The sequence below is a fragment of the Megalobrama amblycephala genome, linkage group LG14, assembly GCF_018812025.1.
Source record: "Megalobrama amblycephala isolate DHTTF-2021 linkage group LG14, ASM1881202v1, whole genome shotgun sequence".
Classification (NCBI taxonomy): Eukaryota; Metazoa; Chordata; class Actinopteri; order Cypriniformes; family Xenocyprididae; genus Megalobrama; species Megalobrama amblycephala.
This window is the reverse complement of record NC_063057.1, coordinates 38,885,997-38,902,469: the sequence shown is the minus strand read 5'-3', so window position 1 is coordinate 38,902,469 and position 16,473 is coordinate 38,885,997. Positions and strand designations below refer to the sequence as shown.

Genomic DNA, 16,473 nt, shown 5'->3' with positions numbered 1-16,473 from the left:
GCCTGTACGACCACGCTAACCTTTTAATAAAGCTGCATTTGGATCTTACCTTGAGTCCCGCCTTCGTTACAGAGTCACTGGTGTTACTGTTTTTGTCTGTCACATTAAATAAAATGTGTCATATGTGACAATAATAATTTTACATTCATTGAATTCTGCTACACTCAAGAATTAAGATGTAAAGAATTGCATCATTACTTGTTTATAACCGTTTTTCAAATATTTTTATTGTTATAGCAAATACATGGTTGTGAATTTGAATTAACATCATTCAATCACACTTTTAACTAACCTGATTAAAATAAAAAAAAACACAATCTCCTTATTTTTTGCATCATTATTTTTTCTGTAACTCTGACTGCATGTTCTGAAAAAATTGAGAAATAATATTTCATCAAAACGTTTAAAAATGCCAGAGAAGTACATACTGTCTTTAAATGCATGCAAAAAATAAAAAATAAAAATAAAAATCATAAAGCTGTCATTTGTATTCATAAAGTCAATGGCATAAAGTGTGGTGTACGTTTAAACGTTAGAAAAAGAAGTACATTTTAAGACATTTTAGAATGACCCGAATTCAAATAGACCTACTATTTTTAAAACCATAATATCAACCTGCACAAACAAACAAACAAACATGGTTTCTGTAAAATCCATTATCATATTTAAAGTGATTTTTTAAGGAACACGACCTCTTTTAAATCCAAGGTTTAGTTTAATTTGTCCTTTGTCTGAGTGTCAGGTCTGTTGGTAAAAGGCAACGCATGGGCGACTGGTTTTTTGCAAGTGTTGTTATGGAAATATCAGATGAGGGACGTCAGTACTTTCGCAAACTGGCAAGGACTTGAATGTCCCCCGAACGTCAGTCAGCGAACGTTACAAAGCGGACCTACTGCGGACCTTAACGGACGTTCACAACGTCCGGGGGACGTCCCTTGTTTGTAGGGCATAGAGTATACACTCCTCATATGAATTTATTTTACTGTAGGATTTTGGAGATATGTCACATTAATCGAATTAAGAGGAGTGTAAATACATCATTTCTAATAAGTAGAAAAAAATAATGGTCAGGTTTAATACATCAAACCATTTTACTATAGCATTTTGGAGATAGGTCACATCAATCGAATTAAGAGGTATTAGAGGTATTAAAAATATTATCTCACGAATATGGGCAACTAACATGAAAGAAAGAAAGAAAATAAGTAAATGAAATTAAAAAAAACTTGTTTTATCGCCTTGTCTACTGCCATTCGCGTTTTTCGCGCACCCCGTAGTTTTTTCCTACACGTTTAGAAGGTCAGCGCAGAGTCAGCGCCATTCAGTGCAATTCTGCAGCAACAAGAACAACTTCAATGTTTCGACACTTAAATATTGCAAATGACTGTGCTAGCTAACTGTTATACTCAGTGGCGTACGGGACACCACCGCAGCCCCCGCGGTGCGTGGGGGCCCCCACCCTATGATGGGCCCCGTCGCAGATTCACCTGTTTAGGCTAGACTACTTTATAGCCTTTTTTTAGAACTGAACACAATTGACTAAAGATGAAAATAAAGCATCCAACTGAAGCCCAAAAATGCAAGCAGAAGATCATAGAAAATAGTGCTAAATTACCACAAAAGGGGGGAAATTCACTGTTGTTTCCATCGCCGTTTGTAAGGTAGCCAAGACAACAGCAAGCTTTGATGCGCTGTGTTACTGTTAGCGGATGTGTGCCGAGACAAATAAATATGTTCGGTCATTGCTGAGACATTATTATTGTTATTTATATTATTATATATTGCCCAAACTATATTTAACCCATCGTCAGCTCTGATAATGGTCAGCTACCGGAATGTCTTAAGTTCTTTTCCAAATGTAGCCTAGCCAATAAGTCTAGTTATTTCTTTATTCTTTTACTGTAACTACATGAATTTAGTTTAGGCCTATACATCATTTGATGCACCGATCGAAATTACTGAAAATTTGCGGCCGAAACAGCAATTTACGCGCTTGTCTAGAAGGGAACCTTATATACACGCCTATACGCAAATTTGTGTCTAACTTAGAATTTAGACCAGCTAAAATATATTGTTAGACCAAAAATATCTTATCAATTAATTAAGTAATAAAGACATGTAATAAAGTAATAAAGAAATGTAATAAAAACATGAGTTCGTAATCCATTCCACACCCGACGTTCTTGGTTTTCTTCCTATTTATTAAATATAGGCAATTGGTTGATGAAACATTGATTGAAATTAAGATACAATTTCTACAAAACGAAATTCACTTTAAAGAAAGACTTACTATAAAACAAAACTTAATGAAGTGGTCAAACTTATGTCTAACCCGCTGCATATGTCTCCCGACATTGCGCATCCGTCATGCTATTCACTTTTCATAATCAACATTGGAGACATCTTACAAAAAATATATTAGGCAATAGCCCAATATTTAAATATATATGAAACTAAATTGGCTACATTTTTATCCCTCTGGCCGACGAATGCGCCGGCGCGTTCTGATGGATTTTCTCCTCATGACAGCTGAAACAACTTAAAACAGGCCTTCCGTCATTTTTGGCGATAGCCTACAGATTAGTGCAAGACTACAAATGGTCTACTTTTTTCTCTCTGCGAGAATCTTTCTGAAACGTCTCAAACATTAATTTAAACTCGGCGAATAACTGTACCTAAAAGAAAGAAACATCTCCATTTGATAAGAAATGTGTAGGTCTGTGTTAAATAAGAGGCGATCTATCCGCTGGAATGTGTTGTTTCTGAAATCATGGCCAGTGCTCGTTGCCGCTGTTATCCATTCTCTTGGCGCTCCTTTGGTTTTAATGAATAAATTATCCTAAATATTTATTCCTCCCGGTATTTTAGTCTACGATATCAAAATCACTAAACATTATATAGGCCTATCATATAGGCTATAGCTAGGATAATATTATTCGATAATAACATCAAATGAATCAATGCAATGATAATTCACCACATGATTCACTGTTAAATCAGTTTTTGTAAACTGTGGGGCAGATGGAAATTTTAACACATGACATCACTGCTTGTGGGAGGGGCTCCATCTCATTCTTTGCGGGGGGGCCTCACAGACTTGCGGTACTGGTTATACTTTAACATAATTGATGTATTCATTGGGGTACTACTTGTTTGTATACATCAAGAAGATACAATAAATCCAAACAATGCAAGGAAAGTTTTTTCAGTTAGTTTTATTGATACATCCACAGATGCTTTTAGTAACCAACCGTTAACAGTGACCAGATCAATAACTCTATACTCACGTTTTCTCCAAGTATAATAACGCCAATATCTGGATTTAAGATGGTAGCATTTTAATGCCTCAGGCAAGGTCTCTTGAACCGCAACCATAACAGTAACGTTTTATGTTTTGAAACATAACATGTTTTATGTTAACAGTAACATGTTTTATGTTTTCAAACAACAAAATGATTGTGATGATGATGTGAACAAAAAATGAACAGGCTATTCATTGCATTGATTTTTCTAAAGTAGCGCAGCCACATATATTTTTGAGTTGACACTTTGGTGAGCCACAGTGTAAACAAAGGTTCTTATTAATGAATTAAGTTTATTAATAAAAAATATAGTGTTCCCTATGGATGTATAATACATACATACCCATATTTTTGCTACGCAACACTTGTACAATAACTAATATAACGGAGTACAATGTCTGGGTACAAAACTGAAATTTAAAAAATATATAAAAAAAAATAAACTATGACATCCTGAAGCTAGATCACATTAAACAAGCCCAAATCCGCTGTCCACGGATCGGAGGCACAACATCATGTCTGCCTTCAGAGCAGTATAAGTGTGGTAGTGGCTTGGAAGGCGCAAGCGCTCAAAGCAGGTGGATGCAGTTGGAAGCGTAGACTCCACCAACACCAAGTTAAGCTTAGAGCAAGGCACCTCCCAGCCCACCCAGAACTTCATCAAATCACGCAAAACCTCAGGTGTAGCTGTAATAAAAAACAGAAATATACTTGAGGGAGACACTCTTGAAACAATTGACTTGCCAAAACACTTTCAGATTTGTAAAACTGCATAATTCCTTAATGCAAAGATGCCTTCTTCAATGAAGGTTCTAAAGAACCCTGTCACACGGTCCACTGTTGCTGCTGAGGGAACATCGTCATCGCTGTCCACATTGCTGTCTTCATTTTGCTGTGGCCATCTGATACTCTGAAGGACTATCTGTAATGTGTGTAATATGTTTATGAAGAAACTAATGTGCAACTCAGGCATAATGCTGCACTATAATTTCTTTAAATAATTTAGTGTTTCATAGTTTAAGTCCAAAAAAAGAAAATACCTCAGATGTCAACTGCACCTCTGTCTCCCTTGGGAAAAGGATGGGAAGAACATCTGCTCTGGTGGAAAGGAGTGGCCACAACCCTGTGTCCTTCAGACCCTTGCGCAGCTGCTTGATTTGACGGCTAACTCGTCCAATGACCTATAATATTTAATTCATTTCAGATTATAGGATAAACAAATAATAAAACTCAACCCACATGTCTGTTAATCAAACAATGGTTCAACAGACAGCATAGCTGAACAATTTCTAACTGCACATGAAGTTTTTTTGGATAAAAGTGAGAGTAATTATTAGATTGTATGACTGTGCATTACAGCATGGATTAGTAGTTTTTGGAAGAGCCAGTCCTTGTTTTCGGAGTTTGGCACAGGTAGATCCCAGGCAAAGCAGAGGTTGGTGAGACGTGAGCTTTCTTCCTCTGTTAAAGCCTCTTCTTTTTGCAGCTGCAAGACAATATAACCAAAAAATAATGTATGCGTGAAAGAATGTTCAACGTTTTTTTTCTCCCTTCAGACAGTTTTGAAATTCATCTGCACAAAAGACACAATGCTGTAAGGGACCTGGCTGACCCAATCATTGGGCCCTTATTATTCCTATCATTGAAGTAAGGGTAAATTGCTTGATTCATATCAAGCTGATCATACAGGGTTTAACGCAAAGAACATTTCTGTGGCTAAAATTTGTTTGGGGATTGGACAAAGAATATGAAGCAAGGTTCATGAAATTAATTAATTAATTTAATACTAACATGTTTAATAACACAACTGACACAGACAGCAAACAACAAAATGATTGTGATGATGATGTGAACAAAAAATGAACAGGCTATTCATTGCATTGTTTTTTCTAAAGTAGCGCAGCCACATATAATTTTTGAGTTGACACTTTGGTGAGCTACAGTGTAAACAAAGGTTCTTATTAATGAATTAAGTTGTTAAGTTTATTAATACAAAATATAGTGTTCCTTATGGATGTATAATACATACATACCCATATTTTTGATACGCAACACTTCAAAAAATATTAAAGAACACTTTCCATAGAAATATTAATCTATTCTTGAATGTGAAACAGCCCCACAACAGAATTCTGGCAGGCCTGAGATCATGTCATTGAAATAAACTCATCAATATTTACATTTATTCATTTCTCTGAAGCTTTTACCCAAAGCGACTTAAAATTACAATACATGTCAGAGGTTGCAGGCCTCTGGAGCAACTAGGGGTTAAGTGTCTTGCTCAGGGAAACAATGGTGGATGGGTCACAGTGGGGGATTGAACCCGGGTCTCTCACACAAAAGGCATAGTCTTATCCATTGCACCATCACCACCCCTTAATTACAAAGATGCATATGCTGTACTCACAAGGCCGACTGTCTCCCTGAGGTCCATGTCAGGACAGTCCAGCAGTGTTAGAACAGAAGCAGCAGTCTCTGGTGTTCCACCCCCCAGAATGTTGACAACTGCATTGCTAAGTCCTGACAGAGTGGGACCGCCGTGAATGAATGAATGTCCAATCATTCTACCAGCCATTAAGAACAAATCACTCTCAACAAGCACTGATGATGCTGAAGGGACAAGGTGATCCTTCTGACCGTCAAACAGTCTGGTCACCTTTGTGGTACCTGGGTAGAGACATTACAATATCTATTTAAAGTACTGTATGTAATGTACCAAATGTAAAATATCGAGGCAAATGGAGTTTAGTCATTTTTAGTCATCGCACTAATGACTGAGACTCTTGCATCATCCGTTTCCACCAGTCACAAATTATTCTCACAGTTTCTGGACTTTTGCATGTATTAAGTATAATGGTAACCCCTAGGGCACCAACCAGAAATGTGACAAATATGTTTAATGCACTGCTTGACGCATTAAAGCACAAGATTGTGTACTCACTTTTTTCATTGTGTGTAAAAAGCATAAAAATCCAAAACATGTTGACTTGAATTAGATGTAATGATTTAATACAAACCTAAATCCAGTTGAAACCCATTCTTGACTTTGTGCATAACTGATGAAAACAGGTAGCGGTTAACACCCTTGCCAATGGCAGCATCTCCTAAAATACAAAGCAAGTCTAAAGAAGGTAGTCTGCCATCAAGCTCTCTAAAACCAAATGCAGACATTGTGCAGCAAATTGTTTAATCTTGCAACTGTATTTGAAGACAGAATGGTAAAGAAATGTATGGCAGTAGTATGCATTGCAATTTAAACAAAATAATACCTTGAAGTCTGCACTTGAGAGGGGCAGCCCACTGAGGTCTTGCTACCTTGTAAAAGGTAATCAGTGTACTCTGCTGCTCATCTTCATCAGCCAGCACATCAACAGTCAGATGGAGAGTTGGTGAATTCTCACCCTGTTGGAGCAGTTCCTTGATGAATGACTGACTTGCCATCCTGGGATCAGCTTCACTTTTCCACACTTCAATGAATTAAAATTCTGTTAATCCAAACAATCTTTGATCATATGTGGTAATCTGAACCTCAGAACCAAACTGACCAAAAGGCAAACAAGACTGGCTTTTGAAATGCACGGCACGCATGCGTTTTTCCTACTTTCAAATCCATTTGCCCAATATTAGGGATGGGGATCGATAACCGGTTATAAAAGGACCAAGATTTCTCAAAACACAAACATCAATGATGTCCAAGCTTATCGATACTGCAATCGAGGCTAGTGGGTCCTATAATGTAACGTTATGTCTCAAGCGTAAAATCTGATGTAACTTGACAAGCAATAAATAAGAAAACTAATGTTTCTAATGATGGCACTGAAACGCGGTATAAAACGGGCCTGGGGATGTTTATCATCATGCTGCAGCCTCTGCTGCTCTCTGTCGGTGCCTACACACACACACACACACACACACACACACACACACACACACACACACACACACACACACACACACACAGAGCCCTGCAGAGAGAGATGCCGCTCCACCACTGTGGAGATGGTGAAGTTAAGTTTGCTCCAAACTACTTGAGTTGACGACAACTATGCTCGTTACTTTAAGTAGTGAAATAACAACTCTGCAAGTAAAAAGACAATACTTTATCAACCTGCTCTGTCCACAGTCTCACATCTTGAATGTTTTATACAACCACAGATAAAGTTAGCTTGGCATTAGCCAAATGTTACAAACAAGCTAAATAGAAAGCTGTCTGTCTGGAGCATAGACTGGTCGGTAGTCTTAAAATTTGGCACATTGTTAAATTCTGGCTGAGACAAACCAGCCGCTCCCCCTTCTACTAGGTAACGATGACTTTAGGCAGTGAATAACAGCAGAGAGGAGGAGGAAGAGGAAGGACTGATATATACTGATATCTGAGTTTTTCATTTTTTCGAAACTTTACTCAGTATTGTGAGGTAAGATATTTACTTTTTATAGTGACATTTCTGTTGTAAACATTCATGTTGCTGCTCTATAAACATTTAGTTAAAATTTAAATAATGAAGTCTAATCATATAATTTATAAAACAACTCAATATATAAAAATGTTATCACACATTGGAAATTTTCCTCATACCGTGCAGGCCTACCTCGTACACGTTGGATCTGGTCTTACCAAATAACCGTCTCCAAATTATAGTAAAGTATCGATAGTGGTATTGTTAAAGACTCGGATCATTAAGCAGTTCCAATAAGGGTATCAATATCAATAAAAATGTATGATCCCTGTCCTTACCCAATACAAACATAAATAGCTAAACATTTATACAAAAAATACATTACCAAGAGGTAAGGTGAATATGTTATACTACACTACTAAGCATCATCTGGTCTGTCTTAATGAACACACACCTTCTGGACTTGAGGAACCTGCACCGTCAGGTCTTGAGGAACCTGCACCGTCTGGTCTTGAGGAACCTGCACCATCAGGTCTTGAGGAACCTGCTCCGTCTGGTCTTGAGGAACCTGCTCCGTCAGGTCTTGAGGAACCTGCACCGTCTGGTCTTGAGGAACCTGCACCATCAGGTCTTGAGGAACCTGCACCGTCTGGTCTTGAGGAACCTGCACCGTCTGGTCTTGAGGAACCTGCTCTGTCTGGTCTTGAGGAACCTGCACCGTCTGGTCTTGAGGAACCTGCTCCGTCTGGTCTTGAGGAACCTGCACCGTCTGGTCTTGAGGAACCTGCTCCGTCTGGTCTTGAAGAACCTGCACTGTCTGACCCATCTATATCTTGTGCTAACCTGAAAGGAAAATGAGTAGAACCTGCTCAAAAGTGGTTGTAAAACTCTTAAAGTTGACATTATGGACATTCAATTAAGTAAAAAACATGTTCACAATGTGAATGGATTCTGGCACCGGTCAACTTAAAAACTGTTACTACAATACAGAGCTTGTCATACTGGTACTCTTTCTGGCAGTGTTGGTACTGTGCTAGACAATGTAAAAAGAAGATAGCTTCCAAAGCAAAATAAAATTTATGAGTGAGTTATCCATGAAGGGTTGTACTTATCAGTGTGCCCTTGAACGACCCACTTGAACAATTATTTCTTAAACAATAGTAAACTGTGTTGCTGAACCCTATTGCTTCTGTCTATGACCCATACCGTGCTGTGTGTATTTGGATACAGGGCACATGAGACAATCATGGTGGTAGTGCTGTTCTAAACAGGCATTTATCTTACCCATCTGCACACACACTGGCATGAACTGGAAGAATTCCAACTGGATAATCATTGAGGCAAAAGGGACATGTCTGCAAGGACAGGAATTATAATTTCAAGTATTTCAAAATGAAAGACATGAAGACATGCATTAGGTATGTTGAACATTTAAATTACTTGTGTAGAAAACTAGAGAAGAAGTACCCCATCGCTATCTTCGGAGGTGTCTTCGTCACCCACCACAGTTACATTGTCCTCAATGTCCTGTAAGAATGTTTGTTTTCAATTAGCATGTGCTGAGAGGATTATTCCGAAAGTTTGATACTTTCTTCCTCAATATCATGAGCTGAAATTACACTAACCCTATCCACCACATTTGTAGACTGTAAGTCATTTGGCTTTTTTCCACTTGATTGTCATCAGACATCAACATTAATAATAATATGTTAAAGCCAATGTTGCAAACATCTCTTTAACATAACAGGTGACATGTGAGTGAAAGTGTGAGTTAACTTAGTAATTTAAATCAACAAGGAACAACTTACCGTAGGCATTTCTGTCACACACTCATCCAAGTGGAGGGCCAGCAACTGAAGGGGCATGCTTGATCCACACTTTTTGCAGACTGAGCGGGGCATTTTAGAAAATTCCCTTGAATCAAGGGGCAAAGGTGTAGTATCCAGTTCTTCCTGAAGTGGAATAATGTACAACACATTTTTCCCACCGTTGGAGGCGGATTTCAGTTGTTTCCCTGTGTAACCCTCAGACTCAGGGGGGATCAATGACAGCTTCCGTTGGCCACTTCCTCCTTGTGTAAGAGTAAGATCATGTTAGATGTTGATCATATGTTGAAACACTTTACAATAAATAGTTCCAACCCCAAAATTCAATTGGATGACAGCCGTGGTATGTTACTGAAATCTGAATAGTAGCCTTGCTACAGTGTTTCCAACATTACTAACTGCACAGTCTGACATTTTGCAGATGCATTTATGCAGATGAAATAAGTAATAAAAAGTTACGTAGAAGCTAGAAAACACATAGTTTGTTGAACACCTTGATGAAGAAATACAATGTTGCAATTATGCTCGAGCAACTTAACTTTACCATCTTGATTGCTGCCCCCCAAAAAAAGTATTGTTTAAAACACTACATGTATTGTATCTAAATTTATCCATGTATGTACTTACCTGTGGCCTTGTGGAACAGCCAACCCCCTGTTAAAGTCCGTAGTTTAGGGAACTCATCCTCTAGCAACTTAACCATCTAATCAGAAAAAAACATATTTATAGTTACAGTATACCAGCAGTCTCAAACTCTGGTCCCAGAGAGCTACTGTGTGTTTATATTGAGCCCCAGGAGAAGACATCTGAGTTGTATATCATTGAACTAGCCTTTTCAATGAGTCATCTATACATAAACACAATGATTTTTTTTAATAGATTACTTAAACAATTCCTTTAAATAAACAATTAACCTAAAGAATAATTTATTGATTAAAAAGCTAAAGAGAATTTTTAATCACTCCATTAATGTAATAATTGTTTGATGTAAAAAAAAAAAAATCAATATTTGATTCAATCATCCTGAAAAAGAGACACAAAGGGTACATTAGAATAATGATAATATTAGCGTTTTTAAAAGTTAGTCCAGTTTCAAGTTATGATATTACTAATAATAACATTTGTAAGAGACAGGATTACTGAGATACACAGATTAATGTAATCACTGTGTGTCAACCCTTTGCCTGAACTGAATGATCAGTATTTTTATCTTTAAATGGAGTAATATATATACAGTATAATACATGTACTGACCGGGGACAACAGATGAAAAATAGCCTTCTGGCTAAATCTAAGATTTTTTTTACACTGATGCAAGCAGAGATGTTAATGTGCACTGTCCATTTAAAAAAATTAATATTATGCAGAAAGAAAATCACTGGCAAATGTATTTTTACAACAGGGTGGGGAAAAGACAATACCTGAAACCATTTAAAAACTGTAACAACAGTCGTTGGTTTAAGCAATTGTGTCACTCGTAAATGGCCAATAAAGTAAACAGAAAATATAAAACGGCTGAAAAGGGAGATTAGTGTGATGTTTCCATGACAACAGAGGTGCAGAACATTTAACTACTAACAGAAACAAGTTCCTTGTGTTGATAATTGTAGAATATTGTGCTCGTGTGATGACTGTAGACAGGATTTGTGCTGCTTAAAGTATTTGTGCAACGCAGTTTTGCTACTGTAATAAGTCATTTCCAATTTGCAGCTTACAGAGCACAACAAACTATTTTATTTTTTGAGGAAGCTTAAGAAGGCCAAATTCCCATGCCAAGTTCTTGTCAGCTTTTACAGAAAGCATCCTGACTAAAAACATCAGTAAAATTGGATGTGCACGGCCCAGGACCGGAGGGCTCTGCAGCGGGTGATTAAAAATGCTCAGAAGATCATTGGTACCCATCTCCCGAGCATCAGTGATATCGGTGAGGTTAGGTGCCTACGCAGAGCCAAAAGGATACTAAAGGACAGTACCCACCCAGCCACAGCCTGTTCACCCTGCTGCCTTCTGGGAAAAGATATAGAAGTTTCTGCTGCCACACCACCAGACTGCAGAGCAGCTTTTCCCCCCAGAAGACTCTTAAACTCAAATTCATCCTCAGCACTGCTCCAGTGATGATAGTTTATTTCTGTTACCATTTTTCATAATCGATTCTTTATTAATGTATATTGTCTGCTATGTAGCAGAAGGGAGTTACAAAACTCAATTTCAGTCTACAACTTGTATTGTGACAATCAACCTACCTACCTACCGACCTACCTAGATTATTGGGTCTCTGTCTTTAATACTGTCAAACTTGAGACAATCATATGTGGATTTTTTTTAGCTGCATTTTAATGATCTGCAAATCTCTTAATAATCTGCACACACTCAGTGCAGATGTGCGGAACTTCACTGTGACATGCCAATGCATGTAAATCAACGTATTTCCGTAATCGATGCTGTCCTTGAATCGCCCCAGCACATTGCAATTACATAAAATAGTTAACCCAGTATCACAATGGATTTCACCTCTTTGTGGTCCATGTCCTCTGGCATGGACACCTGTCTTTTCCCCAGGCCAGCCTGCATTAGTTGCAATTCAGCTGATCCCTTAGGGGTAAGTGATGAAGGGCCAGGGAGGACACACAGATTGTATGTGGCAAATTTAACCGATGTCCTTGGAGACGGTGCAAACCTCCTCTTCCCCTTGCTCTGCTCTCCCCTTCTGTTAAATAAAGCAGGAAATTGCCTACACAGAGATGAAAATTATAAATTTACAATTTGAAATATTATGACACGTGGACACATGAAATTGCCTACACTGCACTTTTACTGAGGTGCCCTGAAAAAAAAAGCTAACTGTTTAATTCATGGTAAAAGACTGAGACAGTTTAGAAGGAGATGAGTACAAAAGTGTTACATGGTTTACCAAAAAATGATTTCTGTGTTCTTGTTTTAGTTAAAGCAGTGACTTTATTGAAACAGATAAATAATATATAAGCTTGAAAGATATAGACGTATATATAGAAAACAATTTAGAAATATCCAATCTAAAGACATTGAGTTTAAAAAAAAGAAGAAATTATGTTTTGAATTCTATTACCTGGTCATCTCCCGCTGCACCCGGCTTTCCATGTTATTTCCATAATCATGACTCTGCAATTTAGGGGAGGGGGAAAAGGTTGTTGCTCTGGGTACACTTCCTGCTGGGCCCAGACTAGGAATAATGTTCAACAAATATCAATTATAGCTATATCAAGTTTAACTTTCAAAGATATCCATTTTTTAATTATTGCCAACGCTACACTAACAACCTGGTCATTGAACGCTGCATTCTCAACAATGTAGGAGGGTTGGGGGTTATTGTAAGGGGTGCAGTTCTTCTTGCCACCACAGCCTCTGATGTAGATGGTTCTGGCCTTGCTGCAGAGGAATCTTGAGTGGCAGTCATATTTTTAGTAATAAGGGATAAAAGATTGACCACTACTGCCTCCACATCCTTTAGTTCCTAGGATAAAAATAACATTCTCTGTTATGGTAGCAAGCAAATGCATTCATAATTTACCATAACACATTTTATTTAAAATCTGCCAATAACATTCATCCATGTGCTTTCCTTCATACTGATGCTAAAAGGATGGCAACTGAAGAGCATCCATGAATTAAAGGTTAAGGATGCATAGTCAGCTAGCTAGCTATATTGCTTTTCTTTTCTTAATACTTGTGTATGCATTGTTGGAGAACTGCCAACTACCATTGTTTTGTTTTTTTTGTCTCATGACTGAAGATAATCTTCCAGCCATTTCCATATTTTACCAGCATTTGGCTGGTGCTAATTTTGCACCCTGTGTACAATATTATAACATGATAATACTATACTGTTGCTATAATATAACAATACAATAATATAATATGCAATACTGCAACAAACTCGATTAACTCTTCATCTTACACCTTTCAGCAACATGTTATTTATAATGTTGTATTGTAGCTAGTATGCCACACCACCAGACTGCAGAGCAGCTTTCCCCCCAAGCTATCAGGCTACTAAACTGATTCATCCTAAGCACTGCTCCATTGATTATAGTTTATTTCTGGTGACCATTTTTTTATAATTGATTCTGTATTCATGTAAATTGTCTTGTGTTGTATACAAAACACAATTTCACTCTATAACGTGTTATTGTGACAGTAAACCTTTCTACTTACCTAGTATTCATAGGATTACCCTTTTGGCATAGTAACTGGATTTAATTACAAGAAGTAACCAGTATCATCCTTAACTTCTCAAGATTTCACGAACCAAATTTAATGAAAATCTGTTTTAAATTCAGTGCTGCATCACCCAATACTAGAAGCTCCAACGCGCCCATCGATGTTAACGTTAACGTTACTTATAAAGGGTCGAACTTTTGACCACATTGGTGGTTAGGTTGTCATGACAACAATGTCGAACACTCTTAAACGCTGATTGATTATTTGAGGTTAACATCACTGAGCTTACTAGCCTTATTAACGTTTAACGTTATCCATTGCACTGTAGGGTTAGCTAAACTCATTGCACGTATATTCAGCTAGGTTACAACAAGAGCATTTAAACAATAGCAGTTATACTCACTGGACTTTGGTTGGGAGTAGAGGTCATCTTAATTAAAGTATTAATAAAATAAAGTATTAAATAAAGTATGTATTACGCTATACGTGTGCAAGCTGCAGGAAGAGGCCTCCGCCATGGCATAAAATCTAACGTTAAGTGTAAAAAAAAAAAAAAACGTTGGCGTGAACCAACTGAAGAGGGGGTCAAGGGTCCATATCAATGTGCGGAATATGATATAGGCCTACTACTGTATCAAATATAAAAGCTTGATTGTGATGAAAATATGTTTCGTAATCTTTCGAATGTTAATTAGTTTATACAGTAATTTGTGATGTACAACTTTGGTAAAAAAAATAATAAATAAAAATAAAATAAAATATATATATATATATATATATATATATAATATATAATTATTATTATTATTATTATTATTTTTTTCTCTTTCTGGACAGTCTGTATAACCACAGGCCGGTGCAGACTTGTTCTCCCTCTATCCAATGTGTCCTGGTTGACTGTTTCTGTAGGGAATTTTTGTTTTGGAGTGGTGAAAAAAGTATTAACTTTCTTTAGACTACCTCAGTAAAAGTAGTACGACCAGACTGTGAAAACACTACATGACAAGCGAAAGTCCTGCATTGAAAACCTTACTTAAGTGAAAGTAGTAGTGACATTCACCTAAACTATGTAGAGTAAAAAGTCAAAATGCAGTATAACGATCCCATCAGCGTTTCATAACCATGATGTTCCTGTATTAATGTTAAGGTCCATTAATGTGCATGTTGGATTTCAATGCTGTAGCCTAGATGTTTAAGGTTTAGCTCATTTTATATGCTTCCATCTATAGATAGATGGTTATATATCTATCTATATAGTGATATAGTGTGTAGGTAGTTGCCAGTGTGTGATGAGCATGCGTGGCACAACAACGGGCAGCAACACAGTGACAGCTGAGGGAAAAGACTGTTTTGCCTGTAACTACTAACTGTAGTTTCTAGATTTCTGTAGATTTGTAAAACCTTTATTCTGTTAGTGAAAATACTATAGAGGGGAATATATATATACGATAAACCTGATCAAAAACCACTATGGCAAAAAGCCCTCAAATATGGACTAGATTGCACCAGAGAGGTTTAAGATGCTGAATCGACATAAGACTGCAACGTCACTATCCATGCGATTTGATGGTAATACAATTAAAAACAATATGCTTGACGACAAAAAATGGCTATTTTGTGTGTGGATGTAATAAGACACAAGTTTAAAATTCATAACAAATTTAATAACAAACTGGATAAAGCCATCAAGTTCTTAAAAGAACTCCAGCACAGAGAAACAAACAAAAAAACAAACAAACACACACACACAGCAGTTTGGCAGGTCTGGAAACAGATTGGGCCACCTCCGGTCCGGATTCTGCAGACAGAGGGGGGAGAGGGGGGAAGACATGAGCACATAGCTTTCCAAAACACTAGCAGGTTGTTTACCAGACAAAGGCTGCAAGACAACAGCGCAGCTCTGTGTTGATCAATAAAGAGTACATGTGATGATACACAGGGCAACTTTTTGAGCAATGTTTCTGGGCAATGTTGCCATAAACGGTCAACCAGATGAGACACAGGGCCCACGACCGATCTAAATTATCCAGATAGCAATGTATTGTATTTTTTCAATGGGAAAGTGCCCAAGCAACAATCACTCGACAAGATTGCCCAGCAACAATGCTTAAAAAGTTGCCCCATGTACCATCAACCAGCTGAATTGTCAGGCACTGATAATAACTGAAATGACAGCATGACTATGAGGGGTTGTTCTAGTTAACGTTAATGCTATGTTCAGTGTGTCATTAACTTACATATTTGCCATAAATGCTACGGGGACACAGTGCCGATACGTCCCCAGCGAACGTTTATTTTGTTGCTGTTGGCACAAAATGTGCAAGAACTGCCAACGTTAACTGTATGTGCTGTTGTTCTGTGCTGTAAACACAAGTTTGGTTATAGCCAGCTATAGCTAAAGCTAAATGATATTATTAGGCTAACGTTAGTTGGACAAGTTGGACAGTGGTCACCAACCTTTTTAAGTCCAAGATCCCTGACCTCTATCTTTTTGAAAGACAATCTACTTGATAGAAAAAGACAGCCCAGATTTAGTATCTTTGGCCAATGTAGATTATGATTTATTTATTTATTTATTTTACAAGGAAATTGGCCGATTCTGATACTGGTTGCAGGTATTTATTATTAATATTATTATAATAAACAAAAATACATAGCCATTTCAAATTAGAGGGAACCACTGCTTTTTAATCACAATCCAAACAAAGATGCTACGAACGTTGCATGAGCAGTTGTTTTTTTTTATTTTTA

The 16,473-nt window shown here is 37.4% G+C and overlaps 1 protein-coding gene across 1 annotated transcript; it reads right to left on the bottom strand.

Annotated features, from left to right (window-relative positions):
- Positions 1-3,771: 3,771 nt before the first annotated feature.
- Positions 3,772-6,158, bottom strand: LOC125244464 (G2/M phase-specific E3 ubiquitin-protein ligase-like). The gene is made up of 5 exons (XM_048154544.1): positions 5,710-6,158; positions 4,660-4,788; positions 4,343-4,483; positions 4,098-4,224; positions 3,772-3,989 (listed from the first exon to the last, which is right to left on the bottom strand). The coding sequence occupies exons 1-5, from the start codon at positions 5,875-5,877 to the stop codon at positions 3,772-3,774; spliced, it is 783 nt and encodes a 260-aa protein (XP_048010501.1). The 5' UTR covers positions 5,878-6,158.
- Between the last annotated feature and the right edge of the window lie 10,315 nt (positions 6,159-16,473).

Excerpts from the sequence above, each read along its gene's own strand:
- LOC125244464 (XM_048154544.1), bottom strand. The coding sequence starts at position 5,877 with ATGGCTGGTAGAATGATTGGACATTCATTCATTCACGGCGGTCCCACT. Across the intron at positions 4,225-4,342 it reads AGGTGCAGTTGACATCTGAG|ATAGTCCTTCAGAGTATCAG; the intron begins GTATTTTCTTTT and ends CACACATTACAG. Across the intron at positions 3,990-4,097 it reads TAGAACCTTCATTGAAGAAG|CTACACCTGAGGTTTTGCGT; the intron begins GCATCTTTGCAT and ends TTTTTATTACAG.